The following is a 27,967-nucleotide window of genomic DNA, read 5'->3' on the forward strand; positions in this document are numbered from 1 at the left end:
CCTGCCCACCCTTTGGCAAAAACTAACTACCTCTGTCCTTTCTTTCTTATCCTTAACCACTCAGAGGGGATTTCCTTATTTACCTCTTTCTATAAAAACCCTCATATAAAAAAGATTTATTTATTTCTTGGAGAAGCTTCCTCTGCATTCATGGATGTTCTCCCTATTCCAATGCCTTGGAGAAAAAAAAAATTATCTCCTTAGCTTCACTTGGTGCTCTTTCTCTCACATGCTTTGTGGAAAGTTTGCCAACCCCATTCTCTGTATCATTGGTTCTGAGGCCAGCAGCAACAGCCTATCCTGGGACCTCGTTAGAAATCTACAATTTCAGCCCACTTTAGCCCTACTGAATTGGCAATTTTGCAGGTGGTGCTCTTCAATACTTTGGACGATTCCGACGCAAGAGAAATGTAGAGCACCACTATCTAGAGACATTTTCTCCCTAAGACAAGTAAACAAGCCATTGCAAATCTCAGCCGCCGTGGACTGGAGGGCGGGGCTGGCCACGGCCTTTTTATCCGTGTGGCGCTAGGACCCGCGCGGCGCAGGTCTCACCGCTGCCGCTCACGGCCGGGGGCGGGGCCTAGCTGTTCGGGGAGCTGGGCCCCGCCGATCGACCCGCCCCTGGAGGCGGACCGAGTTGACTTAAACTCTGGGGCCCGGGAGGCCCAGAGCGTCCTCCCCGCTTGCCCACGCTGGGCTCGGCGCCCCTCGGTAAGTGTGGGGCCGGGGAGCCCGCCGCCCCTCGCTCCCGTCAGGTCCCCGGCGCGGCGCCGGGAGGCCGGGCGCCCGCGGGCAGGCGCCGCGCGCGCGGCGGCGGGCGCTTTTGTTCTGAGGCGAGGACGGAGGCTCGGGGTCGCGGGCGCTCGGGCGGCTCTGGGCCTCGGCCCCGCGGCTCGCGCGCCCCGCCGCGAGCAGCCCCGCCGCCCGCCTCGCTCGCGGCCCGCCTGCGGCGCGGGGCCGGCCGGGGTCAGCCGCGGCCGCCGAGCCCGAGCCGGAGGGCGGCGCCTCCTGGGTGTTTTCTTGAAATCGCCTCCCCTCCGTGTGGTGGAGGTCGTGGTGGAGAGAGCGAGGACGCGTTTTGTGGAACTACGAGGCGGTGGGTGTGAGAGTACCTTATGTTTTTAATGATTTCCTGTCGGTGGCGTGAAAAAAAAAAAATCTTTGTTTTGCATTTACTGTTGGTCGAGCGTTGTCTTCCTCCCCACCTCCATTATGCTGACCCTCCCGAAACAGAATTGCGCGGCGTGTACCTCAAGTGGCCCGCGAACGCCTCTGTTCCGCAGATGCTTTCTGTTCCGCAGCAGTGCTTAGTTCCTCGAGGCATTTTGAAATGCACAAATGCATACGGATTTTAGGTGTTCCTGAGGGAGGCGAATGCTCTAAGCAAGTGTCCTTAGGGTCTTGAGTTCAGCAGCAACCTTTGGGGGAAATCGTTTCAGTGAAAGCAATTTATTTGTAATACTTTAAGGAGCCTGCCTTCAAAATAAAGAGAACTGCCAGTGATAGATTCAACTTGGGGTGCATTTGAATAGGTGGGTCGTAGAGCTTGTCTGGGGATTTTTCTGTTTAATGTTGGCCGTAAATCGTATGTTTTAGTCACAGTTAACAGTCACGAATGTTAAGGTTTTAGTTAGTTTCCCCCCCCCCTCCCCCCAAGCCCGTACGGTCGGATTCTCTTGCTCTTCCAGTAGGGAAAATTGCTAAGATGAAGTATTTTTGTTTCGGAATAGTAGGGCAGTCGTGAACCTGGAAGACCGCGCTTGAATTCTAACTTCAGCGGTGGATGGTATTTTAGGCCACGCCCAGCTTCTATTTCTGTTCCTTTGCACCGCTAATAAGAATTCTGTAAACTTCTGTGTTTTCCGTGCAACCTTAAGGGAACGCGGTTTTGCACGGCAGCATCATATCAAGTAAACAGAATAGCATGTGCTTTTATTTTAAAGTAAGTTTCATAGGAATAAAAATATAGTTTATATTATTATTGATTATAAAATGTTTCTCGCTCTTCCTAGGACCAAAGAAGCATAAGCACTGTGTGAAGGGGGACTCCCATGCTTGGAGGGAAATGGGAACATACACAGTAATAAAAGATTAACGTTGTACTTAAAAGTGAGTATGGTACCTCTAAGTAGCCTGTGCTAATTTATCTGTTATGGAATTAAATTATTAATGAAATGAATCAGCATCGGTTAAACGTGAAGTGGACACAATGGACTTGATGACAGAGCTTGAGGAGAAATATATATGGTTGACATAGCATAGAGAATTAAGTTGTTAATCTTTGCAAGATAAGAGTAGATTATGAGAGGTGACTGGTTCAGGTTACTCAGGCAGAGGTCTACTTAGGACTGCTCTATTTTTTAAAAAATTTTAACTTTATATTACTTTGTTAATTTTTGAGGGAGAGAAAGAAGGAGACTGAGAATCCCATGCAGGCTCCGCCCTGTCAGCACAGAGCCGGACGTGTGGCTGGATCTCACGAACCGTGAGGTTGTGACTTGAGCCGAAATCAAGAGTCAGATGCTTAACCGACTGAGCCACCCAGGTGCCCCAGATTACATGAGTTTTTAATCATAACACACGGTTGTCTGTAAGTGGTAAGAGCTCAATAAATTTTAGTTGTCCTGTTAGAGGAAAGATATTTTATGGCCTCAGACGGAAATTCAGTTTACTCGTTTAAGGTATAAGTTTTATCAGCTCTAAGTCAGTTTATCAGTTTTGTGTTGATTAAACTCTTTACTATAGATCCTGTTGTAAGTTATGTGTATGTAAGGCAGTACTAGACACAACTCTGGTTTTTACCTGTAGGTTTAATTTGAAATCTCGAATATTTCCATTAAATTCTTAACTCAGGGCATACTTGCTTCAGAGCCTCATTTTTCCTTATTACTATGTGATATATAGGACTTCGTTCCCACTTAGATTATCGATCTGTTGTATGAATAGGAACCTAAATGTTTAGGGAATTGATCTTGTTTAATTTTTTTTTAATGTTTTTATTTATTTTTGAGAGAGAGGCAGAGTGCAGGTTGAGGGGAGGCAGAGAGAGGGATACACACACAGAGAGAGAGAGGCAGAGTGCAGGTTGAGGGGAGGCAGAGAGAGGGATACACACAGAATCCGTAAACAGGCTCCAGGCTCTGAGCTGTCAGCACAGAGTCTGACGTGGGGCTTTAACTCACGCTTGTGAGATCATGACCTGAGCTGAAGTCAGACACTCAACCTACTGAGCCACCCAGGTGCCCCTGATCTTGTTGTTTAAAAAGGTACTTATAGGGGCGCCTGGGTGGCTTAGTCCGTTAAGTGTCTGACTTTCGCTTAGGTCATGATCTGCGGTTCGTGGGTTCGAGCCCCACGTCGGGCTCTGTGCTGACTGCCAGCTCAGAGCCTGGAGCCTATTTCAGAGTCTCTGTCTCCCTCTCTGTCTGACCCTCCCCTGCTCACGTTGTCTCTCCCTCTCTCCTAGAAATAAATAAAAATATTTAAAAATAAAGTAAAATAAAAAGGTACTTATAAAGGTGAATTTCAGGTTTTGTGTGTTTGTGTGTGTGTATGTATGTGTATAACCAGGCCTTCTCCACCCTCTTGCCCCATCCATCCCATTGAAACAGACATGGAAAGCATTCAATTTGAGGCAGAGACAATGGGTTACCAACTCTGTCTTTAAAATGAAGTTAAAATTTACTTTGTAATAAGCCTTGTAAAGAAGTAATTGTGTGGACTTTGAGGAATTATAAATGCTTTGTTGGGAGGCAGCATTGTACTGTGTATATTCTTGAGATTCTAAGTACGCTTGTAAATTGAAGGGCAGTGTTAGAGGCTGACCTATTGAGGTAAATGTCGTGAGACATTTGTTCATAGTTCTAATGACTGCAAAGATTCAGTGACAATCACTGAGATTCTCTTGAGATGTATTAAATTATAGGACTTAGTATAAATTAAACCTTTAATTTATGGTTAAGATTGCAAAGTATTATAAGAAATTGTATTGTCCACCCTATGTTTTAAGAAACAAGTCATAAGCAAATTATTATTATTTTTTTTTAAACCCCAAAAGATAATTTACTGGATCACATCATTTAGAGAAGTTCAAATAGCTCAGCCTTCATATTTGGCTGGATCCAGCATCTGAATCTAAGGAAAGAAAATTTTAAGGACTTTTGAGACACTCCATCTTTGAGCTCTGCTGTCTTCAGCATTGACTTCATTCCCAGGCACACCTTTCTTCCTTGAGTAGCTCCAGCATCTCTCAGGTATGTATCCATTCACCTTGGCCTTAGACAGGCCTTTTGTATGGCTGCTCTACCAAAAGTCTATAATTAATTTCATCGGCTTTCATTGGGTTGTGTACCAATGTCTGTGGTAATAACAGGGAAATACTGTGTTTGCTTTTTAAACTATAGTTTAGAGATACAGTTCATATACCATATTTATAAAATTCAATTTGTCCGTTTACAGTGTACAGGGTTTTTTTTAATTGTAGAGAGAGAAAATGTGCACTTGTGAGTCTGCGTGAGTGGGGGAGGGGCAGAGGGAGAGGGGGAGAGAATCTTGAGCAGGCTCCACTCCCAGTTGAGAGACATATGTGTGGGACTTGAGCCCAAGACCCTGGGAACTTGACCAATCAAGAGTCAAGACGCTTAACCAACTAAGCCACTCAGGCAGCCCCTACAGTTTACGGTGGTTTTAAGTTATGTTCACAAGGTGTGCAACTATCACTGCAATTAGGACAGTTTCTTTGCTCCCAAAACAATCTCCGTGCTCATTAATGATGTTGACCCAGAAGATGATGAATCTGTAAAGCAACCAAAAAGGTTTATTTCGGGTCTTAGGGACTGCAATCAGGGGGACACAGAGTTGACAAAATCCAAAGAAAAGTGTGCAACAAGTGGGGAATGCAGACTTCTATAAGCAGAAGGCACAAGGTTACATAACTTGTTTTGGAAGAATAAGGATTGATCAGTGCTAGCAGAGTTGAAACTAACTACAAAACATGATTGGCTATTTGGTTAACAAGAGTTAACATTGGGACGCCTGGGTGGCTCAGCTGGTTGAGCTTCCCGACTTCAGGTCATAATCTCATGGTTCATGGGTTCGAGCCCTGTGTTGGTCTCTGTGCTGACAGTTCAGAGCCTGGAGCCTGCTTTGGATTCTGTGTTTCCCCCTTTCCTGCTCGTGCTCTGTCTCACAAAGATAAATTAAAAAAAAAAAAAAATTATAAAAAGAGTTAACATTATCTCTGTGTCAGTCCAAAGTAGGTTCCAGGAGGTGGTCTAGTTGCAATTGACAAAAGTCAGAACTTCATGGTATTCTGAAAATTAAAACTGGAGACAAGCCTAGACCCTACTTTCGATATTCATCTGACTCTGTTTAGAGTGACTCTTGTAGCAATGTTTACTCTGTTTTGGAATCTTCTTTCACAGATCACTCCCCCTTTCCCCAACCCAAACATTCCCAGGCAACTACTAGTTACTGTCTCTAGATTTGTGTATTCTGAACATCTGAATTAATAATATTGTGATCTTTATGACTTCTCTCACCTAGCATTTTGTTTTCAAAGTTTGTCCTTCACTGCTTTTTATTGTCATGTAGTAGTCCATTGCATGGATATGCCACATTTTGTTTATCTTTTAATCAGTTGGCAGACATTTAGATTGTTAACCACTTTTTAGCTACTATGAATAATGCCACTGTGAGCATTCATGTGCAAGTGTTTGTGTAGACATACATTTTTAATTCTCTTGGATATGTACCTATGAGTAGAATTGCTCCATCATATAACTATATTTGATCTTTTGAGAAACTGCCAGAGTTATTCAGAGTGATGAACCATTTATAGTCTCAACAGCAAGGCATAAGAGTTCTAATATGTCCACATCCAGGGCAAACACTGTCTTTTTGTGATATGCTACTGTGGATTTTTTTTTTTTCTTTTTAAAATGTGTATTTTTTTAAAGATCTTAAAACATATTTGTTCATTTTTGAGAGAGACAGAGCATGAGTTGGGGAGGGGCAGAGAGCGAGCGAGAGAGACAGGTACAGAATCTGAAGCAGGCTTCTGGTTCTGAGCTTAAGTGCAGAGCCCAATGCAGGGCTTCCACCCATGAACCAGGAGATCATGACCTGCTCTAAAGTCAAATGCTCCACCAACTGAGCCATCCAGAGGCCCTTGCCACTGTATTTTTTATTGCATTCCCTTGATGGTTAATGACGTTAAACATCTTTTCAAGTGCATATTGACTGTTTGAATATCTTTGGGGAAAATGGTTAAGAATCTTTGTTGACTTTCAGTTTGAGTTTTCTCTGTATTGTTGACTTACAGGAATCCTTCATTGAATTCCAGTTCCTTGCTAGTGACTGTAAATGTGAGGGTTTGTTTTTGGATTCTGTTCCACTGATCAGTGTCTATCCTGTGTCAGTACCACATGTTTTTATTAAAGTTTTGTATTAAGTCTTGAAGTTTGAAAGTGTGAGTCCTCTAACTTTACTCTTTTCAAAATGAATTTCAGGATCAGGTTCTCAATTTCTAAAAAGACACCTGGGATTTTGGTAAGGGTTGCACTGAATTGTAGATGAATTTGGGTGGTATTTCCACCTTAACAATATTAAATCCTTCAATCCACTGAATATGGGATGTTTTCCCTTTTTTTTAGGTCTTTAATTTCTTTCTTTTTTGTGTAATCTCTACATTCAATGTGGGGCTCTAACTCAAAACCCTGAGGTCAAGAGTTGCATGCTCTTCCAACTGAGCCAGCCAGGTGCCCCAATATTTTAATTTTTTTATCTTATTACTGTGTTTTTAGAATTATGATACTTTTTTTTTTTTAAAGTAAACCCTGTGTCCAGTGTAGGGCTTGAACTCTCTCCACCCTGACATCAAGAGTTGCATAACCCAGCCAGCCAGGTGCTCTTCTTGGTCTTTAATTTCTTACAGCAATGTTTTATAAATTTGTCACTTTTGTTAAACTTATTCAAAGTATTTGATTCTTTTTAATGTTACTATAGTGAGATTGACCTCCAGATTAAGTGTTGTTTGGAAGTACATTTGGCTTCTGTATATTCAGCTTGTAGTAGGCAAATGAGCTAAACTACTTTGTTAGTTATTTTAGTTTTTAGTGGATTCCTTGAGGTTTTCTATATACAAGATTATGTCATCGGCGAGTAGAGATAGTCCAATCTGGTAGTCTTTTTATTTCTTTCTTTCTTTTTTTTTTTCTTCTTTCCCCTCTGAACTGCCATGGCTAGAACCTCTAGTACAATATGGATTAGAAACAGCAAGAACAGGCATCTCTGTTTTGTCCCTTATTCCTTTTTTTTTTTTTTTTTGAGTTTTATTTATTTCTGAGAGAGAGAGACCGCGTGAGCAGGGGAAGGTCAGAGAGAGTAGGAGACAATCGAAACAGGCTCCAGGCTCTGAGCTGGCTGTCATCACAGAGCCCGATACGGGGCTCAAACCCACGAACCATGAGATCATGACCTAAGCCGAATTTGGATGCTTAACCGACTGAGCTACCCAGGCGCTCCAATGTCCCTGATTTCTTAGAGGGTGAGCATTCAGTCTTTAATTTGATGTAAGCTTTGTGTTTTTTGTTAGGTGCCTTTTATCAAATCCAAGAAGTTCCCTTTTTCTAGTTTTTTTTTTTTTTTTTTTAACATTTATTTATTATTGACAGAGAGAGACAGAGTTTGAGCATCAGAGGGGCAGAGAGAGGGGGAGACACAGAATCCAAAGCAGGCTCCTGGTTCTGAGCTGTCGGCACAGAGCCAAACACAAGGCTTGAACTCAGAAACCGCGAGATCATGACCTGAGCTGAAGTCGGATGCTTAACTGACTGAGCTACCCAGGCGCCCCTCTAGTTTGAGTGTTTTTACCATGGAAAAATGTTGGATTTGAAGATGCATTTAATTTCCATCCTGTTAGATCCTTCTTCTGCATCTGCTGAGATGATCATGTAGTTTTTGTCCTTTATTGTATTAATATTTTATCTAACATTTTTAATCAATCTTGCATTTCACGGATAAGTCCCACTTGGTTGTGGTGTATAATTATTTTTGTATGGTGCTGTATTGGGTGTGCTAGTTCTTTTTTGAGGATTTTTGCCTCTGTATTTGTAACAGATTGGTCTGTAGTTTTATTGTGATATCTGGTTTTGCTATAGGGTAATCTTGGCCTCTTATTAGAATTAACTTGGGAAGTATTCCCTCTTTTGTGTTTTAGAAAAGTTTGTAGAATTGGTTTATAATATTTACATTTTTGATGTGGTTGTCTGGAGTGCCATTTGGGCCTAACCACTTCTTTTTGTGTAATTTTGTGGTTACTAATTCAATCTCTTTATAGGCCTACTTAGATTTTCTGTATCTCAGGTCAGTTTCAGTCAGTGTGTCTTTTGGAGTCTTTTGGGGTTCTTCACTGAAGTCCACTGTATGTGTGTGGGGAGGTTCTCCCCACACCAACAAGTAATTCTCTGGGGACACTAACTGGGTATCCTACAATTCCGACACTTATACCTGGAAGGTAGCATCAGATTCTATAGGTTGAGGGCTCAGTCCCACAAAACTACCTTCATTCCTACTTAAGCCACCAGTCACAAGCCCCAGTTGTTCCTGTGCTTCTGACCAATAGGCTACTGATTAGAAGTTTTTATAACTCTCCTCCTTGGACTTCAGTCACAGCTCTAGGCACCCCTATACATTAGAAATTCTTTAGAACCCTGAAGAATATTTACGTAGGATATACCAAATCCGCTTCTGCATTTAGTTTTTTCCATGTGGTGTTCTAGTCAGAGTAGTTGAGAGTGTTTATTGGATGTCAGAAATTTATCTCAAGTAGGTCACTTTCATTATGGCCATAAAGATTCACTGCCATAACTTCTGTTGGTTTTTATGTTTTCTTTCTACATGACCATGTTACTATACAAGGTATTGTGGGTAAGGTGGCTTATAGCATGGAATTGATCAGTTCACAGTTGAGCGGTTGCCGTTCTTTCTCACCCACCAAAACTTGCAGAGTTCCCCTGTGCTAGTTGGGAGAAGGAAGACTATAGACCCAGGGGATCAGGGTTGGAGGAGTAGGCAGAAACTAGTAATCTAATTTCCCTGAGGCTTGTTGCTAACTACCACCCTCAGTCAACATACTGCTGACCAGTGGAAGATCTTAATCTAAGGACTCTTAGAAACTCTCAGCAGCTGCTAATTTTGGGAGTGAATGCCTTTGGGAGTGGTGTCCTTTGGGCCAAGGCTTGTATACTTAATTCTGTCAGTCATGATTTCCATTGGTTTCTTGATTAAGGGAAAGCAGAATTTTCTTGTATGTATTTTCTAGACTATAGTTATGGTTCTGAATTTAACTGGATCTGTCATCCCCTACCTGACCCTGCTAACAAGAAAGTAGATTTTGTCCTGTAGGTTTCTTCTGGTACTTCAGGTCCCCTTGCATCATTAGTCTTAACCTTTAGTTTTATAAAACCTGGATCTTAACTGCGTGCCAACAAAATGCCTGTGTTGATCTTGCAACCCTCCACACAAAACCTGGGACAACCAGAGTAGACACTAGAATGTGGCCTATACTGACAGGTAACTAATTGGGTGTAACAGTTTTCAGATTTCTCTTTAGGGCAGTTCGGCTTGCTTTTGTGACAACTGTTCTGTTCAAAGAGTTTGTCCACCTCAAGAGGCACAAAATTGGCTCATTTCTATTGTTATAGCAGTATTTATACTCCTAATACACTTTGTACTCCCAACAGCATATTGCATCTTAGGTACTTTATACTTGCCTGGCAAACAAACTACTCCTGTGTATTTGAGGTGCTTATCAGAAATTTCTAGATATTTGAGACCACCACCCCTCTAATGAATATTGTTTTCTTAAGGTGGTGGATAGCCCTGGAGGGCTCTAAAATTAGTTGCTAGGCAGAACTCCAAGGGGGGATAACTGACTTTTTCATATGTGCTCTGTGATATTTAATTCCCATTTTAGGGAATAATACAACTATAAAGTTAGTTTGAAATTTGTCTCTTCCCTCTGTTCCTGAGACATAAGAAAGTAGTGTAAACATTTTAGCTCATAGTCAAATGCATTGCTCTGAACTTCCTACCAGCCAGTCATGACGGGGTATTTGTGATTGCCAACAACCTGCGCTGTACTTAGCTTAATCAATGAGCAAAATTAGAGCAATTTATTTCCCACTCCCTGTTCTTCCAGGGAGAAAGCCATGTGATTCTCATTGGTGAGCCTTGATGATACCTGGGACCTTACTTGGCTCCATGTGGGGAGCCTATGGCCTGACCTCCACAAAAGGCCTGATCATCCTGCCAGGGATCAGGATCAAGTCACTCTTCTCCAGTGCTGCCTAAGAGAAAGTAGTTAGTTAGGCCATTTGATTGAGTGTCGTCCTGTGCTTCTGAATAGAATTTGTAGCAGGACATGTGTAAGGTGGAGGGTAGAGATGTAGGGGGGCAGCTTCCCCATGGTACTCTGATGACCTTTGTCTACTCACAGGCTAAATAGGCAAAGCCCCCTGTAGGTCCTACTGGAACAAAGGTTGATAAAATGCTTGTGAGAAATAGCCACAGGGATGTTGTTTCCTATTGTCAGTTGAGCACAGGGGTTTACCACTTCCCTTATCTTTGGGTTATAGTTGCCAGCTACAGAATGGCTGCAGTTTAGAGTTGACTCCTGTCAGCCTGTGTTCTCAGCCACCTTGAGATCACCCTCTGGGAATAGGGACAACTGATGTTGGTTTTTCTGTGTGAGTAATAAATTGTATATGAAGTTATACTTTCGTCTCCTTTCTGTCTCTGGCAGTGTGGACAGCTGTGATAGTGGGATTTCTAGCCTTCCTAGCCTCGGCACTATTGCCTGGCTTCACTCATTTGTTGTGACAGTTATGTGTGATCATGTATTTAAAGCATTCAGTGCAGTTCTTAACATATGGTAAATTCTCAAATGTTAGCTGTTATTTGTAGAATTGTATTATAAATAATGCAAAATTTAGAATATTCTTAAAAGCCTAATTCAAGGATTGATAGCCTAATTTCTCTTATGACTAAGGATGTGAACAGCCAGAACTAGAGTAATAGGGTGGGAAAATCATGATACTTTTGGAATTCCTGAAAAGTGCATTTTATACTGAAGTGTTGGTATTGGTGGTTTTGTTGGCATTATAGAAACATCTATAGCTTTTTCTAATGCAAGTCAGAAGTTGAACTTAACAAGCCATAAGGGAAAGTTTCACTTCAAAATACCAGAACAGTTTTATATATATTTTTTCAGGTATGAGAAGAGTATTTTATATATTTCTTAAGTTCTATATTTTTGAAGTATTGAAATGTTTACAGATGAAATCATGTGATGTTTATGGTTGGTACAGATCTGAAGGGAGAAGTGGGGACTTTTTCCCATCTGAAAGTTTAAATAGAGACTTCTTTTCAAGTTGGTGTTCAGCACTTCTAGATTATGTTTATTCATCTAACATTTATTGAAGCCTGCTGGACATCGTCTAGATTTGCATCTTTTGGGTTGCTCTAAGATAGTCTTCTTTTATGCCTATCATCTTGTCTATTGATAGCATTATCTTTCACTTTAATAATGTTCCAGTTTCTTTGCTAAATTAAGTTACCCCTGTATATAAAATAATTCTTAATGTGGCTCCATTTGTCTTGTTCTGTTTCTTACAATTTCATCTGACCTGTAGGCTAAGGCAGACCATAATGTAACTAGTCTGTGTTCACAGAGTTCTGTTCATGAGTGTATGTGCTTGTGTGTTTGTGTTTAAGATAGATACTAATATTATTATTCCTCCAAGCAGTGATTTTTTTTCTTTAGGTTAATTTTGCTTTGAAACTTCTGTAATAAGGCTCAATTACAAATAAAGTTCCTGGGTTGGAAATTTTTCTTTTTTTAAGTTATTTTTTGAGAGCGAGTAAGGGAGGGGCAGAGAGAGAGGAAAAGAGGGAATCCCAAGTAGGCTCCCCACTGTCAGTGCAGAGCCCCGTGTGAGGTTTGAACTCACATATCATGAGATCATGACCTGAGCCGAAATCAAGAGTTGGATGCTTAATGAGCCATCCAGGTGCCAGTGCCCCAAGATTTAAAAAAATTTTTTGGTTAAAATTTTTAAGACTTTTCATGATGGCATATAAAGAAACCTCCATGGAGTCTCTCTTTAGGGTAGGAGTATGTGAATTATGACTTTGAATTCCCTCAGTTTGGGTCGTGGCACTTTATCAGCGTCAACATGCAAGGGCTGCTTGAGGGCCACCACATGTTATCACCATCAACATATTAGTATTATCTATACTTCAGACTGCAAAGGCTGCCAGATGGGTGAGGTTAGTAGAGCCAGACTTTTTCTAACTTGAGTCATTATTCAGAGTTTGCTAATTAACTTACAGGTAGTCATAGCAAGGATGTTCCTAGAATTTCCCATCACTGAGTAGAAGAATCCAGTGTTTTGGTAGCTTGATGACACCTGCTCCCATTACTGGCCTTCTTGCTGATCTTTTGCCAGTTAAAAAACCTGAACTGTTGTTGCCAAAGAAGAGAGAGCCTTAAACCTAGAAGGCAACCAATGGACAATTATTTACTAGCCTACAACGTAAAGTATTCTGTTTTAATCCCCACTAGAAACAAATGTGGGTGTGTATAATGTGTTCAGTACTTCTCTTTCCTTGTTGATTTTTCTGCCAGTTCTAGTCATTATTGAAAATGCAGAATTGACATTTTCAACTCGTGTTGTTGTCTAGTTCTCCCTTGTTTGTATTTTTGCTTTTTTAATTTAAATGCTCTGTTAGGTGTTTTTAGTTGTTTTATCTTTTTGTTGGATTGACCCTTTTATGGCTATAAAATATCCCTCTTTATCTCTAGTAAGATTTGTTCACTCTGTTTTGTCTGATAATAAGCATAGACTTTCCATGTTTCTTGTAGCTACTGTGCTTGCTTGATACCATCTCTTTCTTAATTCTTTTACTTTCAATCTATTTGTATCTTTGGATCTAAAGTGTGTCCGTTGGAGACAAAATTTAGTTAGCTTTTTTTAAAAATCTAGTCTAATATTCTTTTGGATTGCTTAATCCATTCATTTAATGCTACTGATATAATATGTGGGATTTATGTCTGCTGTTCATACTTTTTGTTATCTAGATCTTGTATCTTTTTGTCCTCCCTTACTATCTTCTTTTGCATTAAGTGAATATTTTCTAATGTACATTTTAATTTCCTTAGTAGTTTTTGTCCGTGTGTATTTTGTGGAAGCACAAATTACTTTTAAAAATCATTTTTATTTGTGGGGCGCCTGGGTGTCTCAGTTAAGCATTCAACTTTGGCTCTGGTTATGATCTCACAGTTCATGAATGCACCAAACTCTGAACCCACCGTGTGGAGTCTGCTTAGGATTCTCTCTCTCCCTCTCTCTCTGCTCATCCCCTACTTGTGCACTGTCTCTCTCTCTCAAAAAAAAAAATGATTAAAAAAATGTTTTTAAATAAAAATAAAAACCATTTTTATTTGTACCATTAAAGATGTTAAGCATTTAAAATCTGGTTTATTATACTTGGGATTTTAAATCAAACTAAAAGACTGTCACTGGTGTTGGAAATAGAGAGGTGAAGAATGTGGGGTGCAGTGAGATTTATTTGTTGTTTTTGAATCCTGTCAATCCTAGAGTATGTTAGAGCATGTGTGAATCCCTCAGAGACTGACTGATACCAGGAATAACGAAGGGGAGTAGGATTTTTAAATGTAGAGATTTCGTAGGAGGAAGGTCAACTCTGTCACTGGAGATGCATATTACATTTGCAAGGTTGGTCTTTATAGATATAATGATGGGAGAATGGTGGATGGTGCTATTTTTTTTCCTCTCTGAAATCTAAGCAGCTGAGTTAGGACAAGGGAGTGTGTGTGTGGGTTGGAGTGGCTGGGGACCAGGGAAGAGAGAAGAGAGAAGTCTTTAGAAAATGGGAGAAAAATTCAATAAAACGAAGTAAAATTGTTGAGCGATGTTAAGTTTGATGTTTGTGTTCATGGAGTAAAATCAGTCTGCTAGCTTGTGATCTCCTGCCATGCCCCCCCCCCCCCCCAAATTTCAGCTGCTTCTATGCAAAGGAGATCCTTAAGTTAAGCCATACTTGGGAATTATCAGGTGAGTGCTGTGGCTGTCACAGGTGAAGGGTGATGATGGAGTGGAGATTTTGGCAAAAAGTTAATTTTTTCAAGAGAAATTAAAATGGTAGACCATGGTAATCCTGTCCCTGGTGATCTCATTTATGTATAGTCTTAAAAGATGTAATAGTTTGTATCCAAAAGTGGAGACTGTCTAGTCAGAAAAAAGTCAGACAACTTTTAACTCCCTCCCTCTAAATAAGCAGTTCAGGGAAGATTTTCCAAGCTTCACTTCTTTCTGTGCCAGCAAAGAAGAGAGAGGAAAAAAGTAACCCCAGATTACTCATAACGATTGTTTGTCTTCATACCCATGGGCTCTGTATTGGTCCCCTGGGCTGTCCTGACATAACTACAGAATGGGTAGCTTAAACAACAAATTAATTTTTCACAGTTTATTTATTTTTTTACTTTTTTTTTTTTTTTTTTGAGAGAGAGAGAAGGCACAAGTGAATATGGGACAGAGAGAGAGGGAAATAAGCGGGTGTCACACAAGGCGGGGCTTATGCTTACCTGAAGTGGGGCTTGAGCTCACTGTGAGATGACCTGAGCTGAAGTCAGATGCATAATGACAGAGCCACCCAGGCACCCTATGTCTCCTAGTTTCAGAGTCTAGAAGTCCAAGATCAGGGTGCTTGGTTTCTCCTGAGGGCTCTCTCCTTGATTTGTAGTTGGCCTCCTTCTCTGTGACCTCACGTGGTCTTCCCTGTGTGCATATGCCTCTCTTACACGAGGACACCATTCCTGTTGAATTATGGCCCTATCCTTATCACCTCTTTTAGACTTAATTACCTCCCTAAAAGGCCTATCGTCAAATATAGTCACACTGGGGGGTTAGGGCTTCACCATTTGGATTTGGTGGGGGGAATGATACAATTCAGTTTATAACAGTGTCCCGTCCCAAGTACATATGAGAACTAAGGGGGATTTATTAGGCACCATTAACTCTAGTAGAAAAGCTCTTTTATTATGCTTCTGCCTGATCAGTCAGTTGTATTTTTTTTTGTTTTATAAGTAAACTGCCCTCAACATGGGATTCGAACTCAGAGTCCCAAGACCAGGAGTTGAATGCTTTACCAACTGAGCCAACCAGGTGCCCCTAGTCAGTTGTATTATTAAGGAGCTTTTTCTGAGAGAAGGCATATGAAGAATATACAGATCTCTCTCTCTCTTTGGGATCTGTTTTAATCCAAAAGCATACATACCTTCTTCAGTCTTGTTTTTCTTCTTAGTGAGAACACTATGACCCACAGCTTGATAGATGTAAAAGATCTGTAGATTGTTTTGGGTTTTTAAATGTTCATTTTTGAGAAAGAGAAATCGTGAGCAAGGGAGGGGCAGAGAAAGGCAGAGAGACAGCATCCTAAGCAGGCTCCAGGCTCTGAGCTGGCAGCACAAAACCCAACACGGGGCTCGAACTCACAAACTGGGAGATCATGACCTGAGCTGAAGTTGGGATGCTTACCCAATTGAACGACAGGTGCCCCTGTTTTGGATTTTCTTCATAACTTCCGTGAATAGTCAGTTTTATGTTTTCTTTCCCAATTCTTATGCTTTCCAGATCTCTAGTACCATGATGAAAAGAAGGGGCAATAGTGGCGTGTTTGTTTTATTGTCAGTATAAATGTTCGAAGCTATTATTTATCAAAATTAAGGAAATTTCTATTGTTGGTTTGATACGATTTTCTTCTAATGAATGGATATTGAATTTTATCAAGAACTCTTGCATCTGTTGAAAATTTATCATCTGGGGCGCCTGACTGGCTCAGTTGGTTGAATGTCCTACTCTTGATTTTGGCTGAGGTTATGATTTCATGGTTTGTGAGTTCAGGCCCCATGTTGGGGCTCTGCAATGACATTGTGGAGCCGGCTTGGGAATCTCTTTCTCTCCACCCCCCCCGCCCCACCCCTGCTTGTGCTCACTTGCTCGCTCTCTCAAATAAATTATTATCCTATGATTAATTTTCAAATGACAAACTTATATTTTTGAAGTAAAGCCAGTTTGGTCATGATGGGATATCCTTTTCATAGGTCACCTCATTTGGTTTGCTGACATTTTGTTTAGGATTTTTGCATTTACCTTTCTGAGAGAAATTCTTAATTTTCCTTTTTTTCAGCATTTGGATGATAGCCTTAGTGAATGGGCTCTGAAGTGTTCTCTTATCCTTTTAAAGAAGCTGGATTGCGTTGTTTCTTTCATGAAAGATTGTTGGAATACTCCAGCAAAGCCTTAGGAACCTGGCATTTTCTTTGTGAAAAGATACTTAATTACCAATGTAAGTTCTGTCAATCATGGTTAGGTGTGTTTTTCAAAGAAATTCTCTATTACACCTAGATTTGGAATGTACTGGAATAAATACTTACTATTTTAATGTCTATAGGGTATAGTTGTATCCTCTGTTCCCAATATTGTGCTTTTAAATTTTCATGATTGGTATTGTCAGAGGCTTAATGATTTTTATTCTTTTTAAAGAATAAGCTTGTGACTTGTTGAATCTCTACATTTTTGTTCATTATTTTATTTTACTCTGTCATCATTTCTTTTCTTGGGTTAACTTATTAGTCTTGTGATAAATACAGAGATTATTTTTTGGTTATTCATTCATTCATTATTGATCATTAATAATTATTGGATTATAAACTATTTATGAATGAATGAATAAGTGAGTGGATGTCTTTAAGTAATCTCTGCACCCAGGATGGGGCTCAAACTCCCTGAGATCAAGAGTCACATGCTCTGCGGGGCACCTGGGTGGCTTAGTCGGTTAAGCGTCCGACTTTCGCTTAGGTCATGATCTCACGGTTTGTGGGTTCGAGCCCCGCATCGGGCTCTGTGCTGACTGCCGGCTCAGAGCCTGGAGCCTGTTTCAGTCTGTGACTCCCTCTCTCTCTGACCCTCCCCTGCTCACACTGTCTCTCTCTCTCACCTAGAAATAAATAAAACATTAAAAAAAAAAAAAAAAGAGTCACATGCTCTACCAACAGAGCCGACTGGGTGTCCCTCCCAGTATTCTTTTTAACATACATTTATTTATGCTGTAAATTAGTGTTAGACGTTATGTGAACATGGGGATAGGAACATGTTATGGACTGAATTGTGTGCCTTCTCCTGTTCATATGTTGAAGCCCTATGTATGTATGGAGGTGAGGCCTTTAGAGAGGTAATTAAGGTTAAAGGAGGTCATAAGGGTGGGGCTCTGATCCAACAGGGCTGATGTCATAAGTAGAGGAAGAGGCACCAGAGAGCACTCTGTAAGTGTAAAGTGTATTCTTTATTTCTCAATTATTTGGTAATTTCCTATTTACTTTGTTTTCTATAATATCTGGATTGATTCCACTGTAAACGTCTGAATACTTTAACACTTTGAAAATTGAGATGTTCTTATGGCTCAGCTAGATGGTCATGTTGGTAAAAATTCCATGTGTACTTGGGAAAAATGGATATTCTGCATTTGAGATATACTATTATGTTGAAGTGAAGTTTGTTTTAGTTTGTTTTAATTGGTCTTTTCTCATTTACTGTGGTTGTAGAATTGACCGTGTTTAGATTTGTCGGTAGCTGTGGGTGAGAGTGTAAGTTATTTTAATCTTTTTGGAAGGCAGTTTGTCATTGTTCATGAAGATAATTTTAATGTTCTTTGACACGTTGATTTTACTTCTAGGAATTTCCAGAAACATTTAGCTGAAAATTTAAAGTATAAATACAAGAATGCTTAGTGTAGGATAGTTTACAAGTGCAAAAACTTTATCTACCAATACAGGACTGGTTAAACAACAGAAAGTATATGTTTTACAGATGATGAGGTTAATATATTTGTAGTGAAATGATGAGGTATCCTAGGTATTGTAATGAAAATGAATCAAAAAGATGAGATTTCCTTTATTTATTTGTTTTTTTTTACTTATGAAATTTTCTGAAAGGGGAGGGAATAATAGATACCTCTAGGGAATTAGACAATGGGGATAAACAAAAAGGACTTTTTGCCATGTGTTTGAAGTTTTTTGTTTGTTGTTTCAGTGACCATGGGTTACTTAGAATAAAGAACCTGTTAAAATAAAAGTAATTGCCACTTAAATAGAATAAGCAAAATACTAACTATATTGTGTAGATTAAAGTCCTGTAAAATACTCCAGAAATTTTATTGGTATTTGCCATATTTATTGTTGCATCCTCCTTTGCTCTTTTCTTTGTTTCTCTTCCCCAAATTAAAGATGAAGTTTTGACTGGTCAGAGATTTCTGGAATTGTGATAGACATAGCATTGGTGTTAAGGTAAACTAATTTTCTTGAAGTTTTATGTAGACAAAACAAATTTTTAATGAAAGATCTTTATTTCCTACAGATCCCTGACATTTAAAACAACTGACTTTTAGTACACTGCTACTACATCAAATCAACAATGAATTGGAATGCAAAACCAGAGAATGTCACCTTACCACCACATTATCCTAAAAAGCAGTCATCTTTTTTGGAGCAAACTTTAATAAATACATTTAACACAACATCTCAGAGTTCTTTAAGTTATCCTGGAAGTAACCAAGAAGCATGTATGTTTCTTGGAAATTCAAATCCAGTTTCACAGCCACTGCTAAACATGAGATATTATACAGCTCCTCAGCAAATCCCTATTTCTGATATACATAACGGGACAGTTGTGGCCTCACAGACGTCAGTAGAAAGAATCACATATGCAAATGTTAAAGGATCCAAACAACTAAATCACAACTTGCAGATGTCTTCAGGAGTTACACAAAATGTATGGTTGAACTCACCAATGAAGAAATCTATGCTTTCTCATACAGGGGCAACTGTATCTCATCAAACTAGTTTTGGAACTAATACACCTAATATGCATGCACTACAGAATCAGTTGGTAATATCAGATACCTCTTCTATGCAACTACAAATGGTGCCCCCTAATTCTTCAAGAGTTCCTGTAACTTATCAGTTGATGCCAAGACTTAACCCGTCTGTATCAGAACGACAGGTTGACTGGGCGCAACAGTATACATCCAGTGGACTGACTTATCCAGATTATAGACCACTTCCAAAGCAATACAATTACACACTGCAAAGCTTTTCTCAAGATCCTGCCATTCAGAAACAAAACCCTATGCCATCTGCATCATTGCAAATTAAAAACAGTCACCCTCCAGCTCCTCCACAGACTTTACAGTCAAAGCAGACTGCAACCATACAGTCCTATCAATATGCAGTTCCTCACACTGACAAAAGACCTCCTCCTCCTCCTTATGACTGTAGATACGCAAGCCAGCCTTTGCAAAGTACTCAGCATGTTACTAAACAGGCTTCTCTGGAAGTTCCTCAGAGTCCAGAAATGCACTTACCTGAAATGAGGAAAGACTTTTCTAGAAACTTTCAACAGCATTGGCAAAACCTTAATGAAAATGTCAGCACAGTTGAAAATTCCTGTAACTTGAAAGTAAATACCAATGTCATTCAGCCTTTCAATGAACCTGTTAGATCTTCTGTGGATGGTGTTCCGACTCTTGCTCAAAATAATCAAGAGAGAAGAACAGGCTCTTGTGATCTAACTTCAGATCAAGTACTGGATACAAGTGTCACAAAAGAAAAGTTAGTGAGGGATCTTAAAACATTAGTAGAAATCAAAAAGAAGTTTTCGGAACTTGCAAGGAAGATCAAGATTAATAAAAATCTTTTGATGGCAGCAGGTTGTATTAAAACAACTGATACATCTTTTGGTGAATTAGCTCAAAATTCTGAATTGTCTCTGAAACAGACTGCCCAAATCCAGTCTGGACCACAGGTAACCCTAGTGACTCCAGAGAATAAACCAACAGTAAGGGAATCTGCAAAAGAAACAAATCCAACACACAGTACAATGAACTCCAGCATTCAGGACCCCAGTTGTGGAAATTTTAACCAAGTGAATTCTGTTTTACTAAATTCTGTCTGTTCAGAAAAGTTTCCAATGCCAGACCAGTTACATGATTTGAAGGTTAGGACTTCTTTAAAAGCATCAACTGTTGAGATTACCCAGGCAACCTTAAATAACACCCAGATTTCATCAGAAAATGTCAATGTTGAACTAAACATGCCAACAAATTCTGAAACAACTTATGTTCCTCACTCTACATCCTTTGAGGAATATGTTTCAAAATATCCAAATAAAAATACGCTAATTCTCAGTTTACTTACATGTAGAGATAAACCTCAGGAGAAATTGTTTAAAAATGCTAGTGAAATTATTCAGGGTTCTAAGCCACATAGTTGTGAAGTTAATCCAAATCCCCAAATCAGTAGTAACCAGCTGAATTTGAAAACCATGGAAGCTTCAAGTACTTGTAACACAAATGCCAAGATTGTAGACAACTCTTTTTGCCTTGAGCATAAATCCTCAAAAAGTGGAATGTCTTCTAAAAGTGACAGTCACTTTTCCATGGAATTGCTAGCAACATGCCTTTCTCTGTGGAAAAAGCAACCTTCAGAACCTGTGGGAGAAAAACAGTATAATGAGTCAAGAAAAAACGGAACAGCAGTTGGAGTTTCAAAGCCTTTGGAAACCTGTGATAAGAGTCCATTTTCAGTTGTTGGAAATTCTCAAAATAAGATGTTAAACAGCTCACAAGAAACAGCTTTGTCAACAGGAGTTCAGAATTGTGAGTCTTCAGGTGCAACTAATACAAAGGGAACAGAACTTCAGGTTGCTGTAGTGTCACCATTAATTCTTTCAGATGTCAAAACATTGTCGGTCAAAGAAGTATCACCTGAAGCTTTATCTGAAACAGTGTATCCTGTTATTAAAGAAGGCAGTGTTTGTAGCTTACAGAATCAGTTGGCAGAAAATACAAGTATTACTGCTTCTTTGAAAGCTAATGTTAATGAACCAGTAGCAGGGACTACAACAGACACCAAGATGTTCTCTCCAATTCAGAAGGAAGAGCAAAATGAGTCAACCATTTCAGAAGACACACCTAGCAATCAAGGAAAGCCTATTAAATCAGACCCAGATACCCACTATTCTGTGAGTGAACAGCAAGCTTCATACAAGCCGAGGAAAAGTGATGTTGCTAGTGGTGATATGTTACATATTGAAAATATTTGTTCTCTTGTTGAAGGTGATACGTCTTATGATTCTCAAATAGCAAGGATATTCAACTTGCCACCTTTGAAAAGGGTTGAGCCACAGAAATCTTCTCTACCTAAGCAACAGGTGATTAGTAGTAGACAACAAAAAGAACATACAGACAATGTTATTGAAAATAAAGACTTTGGTTTTCAAAATGATAATTTTTTAAAGTGCATGAATGTTTCACATAAAATAACGGACCAGGCTGAGTCACTGGAACCTCTAGAATCATCTTTGAAGTTTGTTAAAGCAAATAGTGGAATTTTAGAGGAAAGTGATTTGAAACCTCACTCTAAAAAAGAAAGCACTGCTAATGATATGTGTTCATCAGCAGCTCTCCAACAGGACAGTTGCCCTCAGGAAGTTGCAGTCTGCAATTATATTGCCCAAGATCCTACAAGACATGAGATTCTTAATGATAAGACATCCATCTTATACCTACATGATCAGCTGTCAGAACTTTTAAAAGAATTTCCTTATGGTATTGAAGCTATTAACACACATGAAGGTTCTGTGGCCCAACAAATAACAAACCAGATCTCAAAAGAGCAAACTGGTGATAAAACTGGTTGTGACTCCCAAGATTCAACAGACCAAATACAAATTACAATTTTAAACTCAGAGCAAATGAAAGAATTATTTCCTGAACATGAAGATCAACTCTGTGTGGTAGACGAGTTGACAGAACATCAGAAAGAAGAACCTGTAAACAAAGAAGGGGGCCAATGTGACCCACAAGCAGATACAGATGTAAAGAGTGATGATTCTGTAATGGATTCAGAGAAAGATGATGTCCGTTGCTGTGCATTGGGATGGTTGTCTATGGTTTATGAAGGAGTACCCCAGTGCCAGTGTAATTCCATCAAGAACTCAACTTCAGAGGAAAAAGAAGGGAAAGATAAATGTTCTCCTTTACAGATTGACAGTTGTAAGCAAGGAGAGAAAACTGATAGAAATAGTCCTTTAAATAGCAATCTGAAGACTCCTTTGACTTTTCCAGATACGAAAAATCATTTTTCTGAAATAGAAGAAAGCAAAGATACAAATGATAAGCCCAAAACAAAACCTCAATCACTGAAGACAGAACAAGAATTATCAGGTCAGTTTTTCTCTAAAGGTGATAAAAAACTAGATTCCTTGCAAAGTCACAAAAGGAAAGGAAAACTGAAGTTTCATGAGATAACTTTTCATAGCAGTAATAAAATGACAAAATTTTCTCAAGAGAGCCTGCACCAGAAGCTCATGGCACAAAACTTACGTCCACTAAAACCAAAGGTGGGTTTTTTAACAAATAAAAATAAAGATATGTGCATGAAGAATGGTTCTTTGGTACAGTCCACATCCCCAGAGAAAATAAAATTGAAAGCAGGTGGCTTGAGACAAAAAATTTTGGAAAAAAGGAAGTTAGATGATGGGGGCATACTTGATTCAAAGATTAAGAGGAAGAAATATGATAAACGAGAGCATAATAAAAATGTGGGAGATGGTACATTGAAGTTGTGTAATTTTTTGTCAATCGCAAATGAAAGAGCCAGGGTTAAAGAAAAGACAGTATCAAATGCTAAGTCCTCGGGCCCTAAGGATATTTCATCCAAAATCAGTAGAGTTCTGACACCGAAGGAGTATTTACAAAGGCAGAAGCACAAAGAAGCAGTGGGTAGCAACACATCAAAGAAAAGCTGTATGAGAAATGCAACGTGTGATTCTCAGTACATGAAGTCCAATAAACTTTCCATGCAAGTAGGGAGTTGTGGGAAATCAAATGAGAGACACAGTAGTGTACGGGCTTCTAAAGAATCATTAAATATTTCTTCAAGCCTTGGTAAAAACCTCAAATTTCACCATTATGAGGAGTCTAAAATATGTATTTCAAGGAATCTTAAAGGAATAGTTGCCGGAAAGCAACTTGATAAAAGGCTAATTGATAAAACCAGATTAGACAAAAGTTTAAACAGTATAAACAATGAAGTTGAATTCAGCCAGATGTCTTCCCAGTCAAAGGATCAAAGGAAACTATATCTGAATAGAGTTGCATTTAAGTGCACTGAACGTGAGAGCATTTGTCTCACAAAATTAGACAGTTCACCCATGAAGCTTAATAAAGAGAGGAGACCAGAAAATAAACCTCAGAGCCTCTTACCTGTGAAAGATGCCACAGAAAAACCAAGCATGCTGGAGTTTAAATTATGTCCGGATGGACTGATTAAGAATACAAATTCTGATGACAGCCGGAAGGATCTGCAGCCTTGTCCTAGCCAGGAGCAAGCCCCTGTGCAAGGTCTGGTATGATTTTTTTGATGTCTGCCACATTGTAAGGCATTGTTTTAAGTTTACCTTTCCCTTACTGTAAATTGTGCTCAATTTGTACTTGATGACAAGAGGTATGTAAAATTGTAAGGTTTGCCAAATACGAAGATTTCCTTTTGCACCAAGAAGCCAATATTATGAAAATCATTCTTTGTACTAAGTTAGAAAAATGTTAGTTACACATTATTTCAATCTTTTGTTGATTCTCATCTGGACTTGTGATGTTAAAGCCCTTGTGAGTTTGAAGCTTTGGTCTAAATATTAGGAGATAATCATTACATATTTGTGAAAACTTTTTATATACATATGGAAATGGTTCAATTTACTGTTATCTTTGAAGTATTGATAACTGTTATCACAGAAGTTTAAGCACTGTCCTACACTCTGCTCTGGAAATGGGAGGGCCATGGAACCAGTCTTATTCAGTGTTTAGTTACCAAATCTAGAGTGGAAGAATGACTGTCAGTTGGCTGAATGGATAGAATTCTCAAAGTAGTGCCAGGAAGAAAGGAGAAAATAGATGATTAATTATTTGGTAGTCAGAAAACATTTAAGGGTTATGGACATTACATATAAAACATTGTGGTGAGAAAATCAGACTGGAAAAGTGAAGGCTTTGAATGGTAATCTTAGTTTCTCCTGTGTTGTTGAGGTGTTATCTGTTTGGGCACAGAAAGTTACAATGTAAATATAAGGTACATTGTCTTGGAAGGAAATAGGGATTATGGTAAAAATAGACTATAAAATTTATCTTGTAAAGTATTGGTGATTTCACTTGGCCATATAAATATGTCTTTAGCATCTGAGGGATGGGTGTAACAAGAACATTAGAAGTGGGTGGGAGCAATGGGAGTGACTTTCTCTGCCTCATGTACTCTTAAATATCTTCAAATTTTTTGGTGTTTAGCCTAAGTGGGAAAAACATAATTCCATAGTAAAGATGAGCTTTTAAAGCAACCCATTTTTCATTTATAAGATACTCAAGACACTTGAAATGGAAGCATGTTTGAGGCTTCTTTTAGACCTGCAGTATATGTGAATATATTTAATGCTTTCTAGATCTATTTTGTTTACATGAATTTCCTTCATTAAAGTACTAAAAGATGAGTAGCAATTTCTAAAAATCTGAAAATGAATATCTAAATAGTTTCAGGAATAAAAAGTACAAAAGAAGACTGGTTAAGAGGTGTAACTGAGGAGAAAAGGATGCCAGAAGCCAACCAAGAAATAGGTAAAATCCTCATGTATTCAAATTTTTACTTTATATATTGGGCACTTGGTCACACAGAAGCTGGATTATAGTTATGAAACTTTGTGAAGTTTGATTTTTATCCATATTTTTTGAATATTCAGTGTATGAATGGTAGGAAGATAATTTGCAATATTTTGTCATACAGTGGAGAGGGGAGCAGTGATCTATTTCCTGTTAAGAAAGTATTTCTGATCTTGGTGAGTTAGGTAACTTTTCTGTGTATGGAGTAAATACTAGGTTTTGCAGATCCTAAGGTTTCCTGAATACCCAACTCTGACCCTATGGTGAAAAAATGGCAGTAGAATAATGAATGAGTATAGGCTATACTTCAGTTAAACTTTATTTTCCAAATTGGGCTAGAGGGTTAGCCATGCCCTGTTTGCTAGCCCCTGGGTTGGGTGATTAGCAAGTTTAATTATTTAATTCCCAAAACCAGGTAGATGAGCATGTCCCCATTTTGTCAATGAGAGGTTAGGTCATTTGAAATTCCATGACTACTAACCAAATAGGGACTTGAACTTGGTCCTCTCTTTTCAAAGTTAATTAAGTGTGGAATTTGAGTTATTTTGGTAAGAGACTGAGGCTCCTGGTTAAAATTTATTTCTATTTGCAGGGGAGGGATTTGGGCTGAGTGCCAACCAGAAAAACCAGAGCTCTCAGTATCTGATTTATTTAGTGGAATGAATGTACTTTGTTTTTAAAGTTTTGCATTGAGAACTAGAAGCTAGGGTTCAGGAGTTTTATCTTCGTTTTGGTTAATTGAATATTCAGGGTTTAGAATTCCTTGATAATGGAAAGAAGCAGAATTTCACCATGAACCATAAAGAAGCACATTTCTTAGAGGAAGTGTGACAAAGTGGAGTAGAGAGTTTAAAACAAATATACCTAAGTGGGACTGTAGAAATTGAGTCCTGCACAATAAAGGTGCACATAGGAAAAAAAATGATTTGAAGACTCAAGAAAGGAAGAACTCCACTCTTCATCAGAACGGGAAAACAGCTGAAAGAGGGCAAAATGAATTTTAAGAGTCCTGTGAGTGGAAAACACACTTCCAAAGTTGGAACACAGGAATTCAAAAATGAGAAAAATGGAAATGGACATCGAGATTGGATAAGAAAGGTCCTTGGAAATAGGAGAGACATTACCTCATAGAGAGGGTGGGAGACATGACTGAAATCTGAATCTCAAAATACTCATAGATGCCTGCACAGATTGACCAGAGATAAGCATGAGCTAAATGAGAGACCTAAAGACAGCCACAAATAGGATGAGCAATAAACTGAAGTTGAGTAAACATCAATACTCAGAATCATGATGAAAAAAACAGACTGGGGCACAAGCTCGAGGAGATCTGCAACAGGGTAGGGAAAAGCCAAGACACAAAGTGTGAGATGAATCACTAGGCTGTATCCGAAACTCACGTAATATTGTATGTCATCTATACTTCAATTAAAAAGTAAAGGCAAATAGTACTTATAGTCCAAAAAAGTGATAGAGGTTCAGGGAAAGCATGAAAAAACAAATACCAAGATGAGGTAGAAAACGTGAACCAGCATGAAGTGAGACAAAAAAAACAAATGTCACAAACTCCCAAACAGATTTCAGGAAACATTTTAGATAATACATCTACGTTTGGCAGCAAAGGTTTGAGTGTAGATGAAGCAGGTTGTGAAACTATTAAAGTCAGGGTAAGATACAGAGGAGAGGAAGTAACAATCCAGTGGAAAATGACTTAAGATAGGGACCCATCTCAGGTATCAGTGTTATACTGACATCATAAAAGAAAGCTAATGAGGATGTACAAGAATTTGAAATGATCAAGAATTAAGAGGACAGAATAGTTGAGTTCCTAGGCAAAAAAAAAAAAAAAAAAAAAAAAGTATCCAGAAAGGGATGGCTACAGCAGGAATGGAAACCAAGGGAATTCTAGATGGGAATTGGCTACTGAGAAGTATAGGCACATCTAGAAGAAATACAGGAGGTAGGAAAAGCTGGACCCATCAAAAAGATAGGCTAAGACAACACTGAAATAGTCTAACCAAAACAGTAGACATATCTTAAAATACAAAAACTTTTCCATTCACTGGTTAGAACTGGCTGGTTTGTGCTCTTTATATTGGTAGTTTAGATACCTATTACAAAAGTCACGTTTATAATAGTGTGCAAATGATAGTAGAACAGGATAGCCCTGGGATATGAAAATGGGATGAGAGTAGAAAATAGTCCCCCAAAGAGGCAAGATGTCCCATGTGTGTAATTTATAATTCTATAGGTAAAAAGCCATAGTTTGTCAAACTCCTTGTCCCAATATTTTATCTCAGAGAACAGGACAGGTTTACCCTCTCCATTTTAATAGATTGTATATTGGTTACTAACACTAAGTAATAAAGTAAACAAAATTTCTGTTTCCTTAGATGATAATGTTTTGGCTAATGCAAGACTCTCCAAGAGAAGCTTCAGTGCAGATGGATTTGAAACACTACAAAATCCAGTAAAAGATTCAAAAGCAATGTTTCAAACCTACAAAAAGATGTATATGGAAAAGAGAAGCAGAAGCCTTGGTAGCAGCCCTTTAAAATAACTTTTGAGGTTCATATTTTTGATGGTTCTGTAATGGGCACGAGAAAATCTCCACTATTTTCTGCTTAGAATATTTTGCTGGAAATACTCAGAATTGTCATGAAAAATCTCTCAAGAGTTTGGTTACTACTTAAGTTATAAATGAAGTTAATTAAAATGGCTTGAGAACCTTGCTTGTGGGTACCAGACATAAGGAATAGATGGTATTTGTCAGCAAAACCATAAGGTATTGAATTTTGACATTATTGAACAAAGTTTACCATTGATTATTTTGAAATGCTAACTATTGATCCTGAGGGAGGACTGTTGTTCTCAGTTAAAGACTTGTTTATTTTAGCTGGGACTGTAAATATATTTTTATTTCTAAAGCTAATTAGCAAAACTTATTTTTCAAAAATGCTCACTGTGAACGTCAAAGTATATTCTTAAGTATTTTATACCTAATTGTAAACTTTGTCAGAAGTTTTGTTTTGTACTTGTTAAGCTGAACATAAGTTTTGGATAACGTTTAAACTTTACTTTTCATACTTGAAATAAACATTTATTTTTTAAAAATACA

At 38.8% G+C, this 27,967-nt stretch overlaps 1 protein-coding gene across 3 annotated transcripts; it reads left to right on the plus strand.

Moving 5' to 3' along the window:
- Positions 1-602: 602 nt before the first annotated feature.
- RESF1 (retroelement silencing factor 1) lies at positions 603-27,967 on the plus strand. Of its 3 annotated transcripts, none has more exons than XM_039247672.1 (7): positions 604-714; positions 2,016-2,112; positions 4,061-4,256; positions 16,276-16,434; positions 18,501-23,547; positions 24,724-24,807; positions 27,243-27,967. In XM_039247672.1, exons 5-7 carry the CDS (start codon positions 18,558-18,560, stop codon positions 27,407-27,409), a joined length of 5,241 nt encoding a protein of 1,746 aa, XP_039103603.1. In that variant the 5' UTR covers positions 604-714; positions 2,016-2,112; positions 4,061-4,256; positions 16,276-16,434; positions 18,501-18,557; the 3' UTR covers positions 27,410-27,967. The 3 variants fall into 3 exon arrangements, with proteins under 3 accessions (XP_039103606.1, XP_039103603.1, XP_039103605.1); XM_039247674.1 differs by lacking the exon at positions 604-714 and adding an exon at positions 937-1,099; XM_039247675.1 differs by lacking the exon at positions 16,276-16,434 and having other exon boundaries at positions 603-714.

The sequence above is a fragment of the Hyaena hyaena genome, unplaced genomic scaffold (genome assembly GCF_003009895.1).
Source record: "Hyaena hyaena isolate Hyena2069 unplaced genomic scaffold, ASM300989v1 scaffold_303, whole genome shotgun sequence".
Taxonomy (NCBI): domain Eukaryota; kingdom Metazoa; phylum Chordata; class Mammalia; order Carnivora; family Hyaenidae; genus Hyaena; species Hyaena hyaena.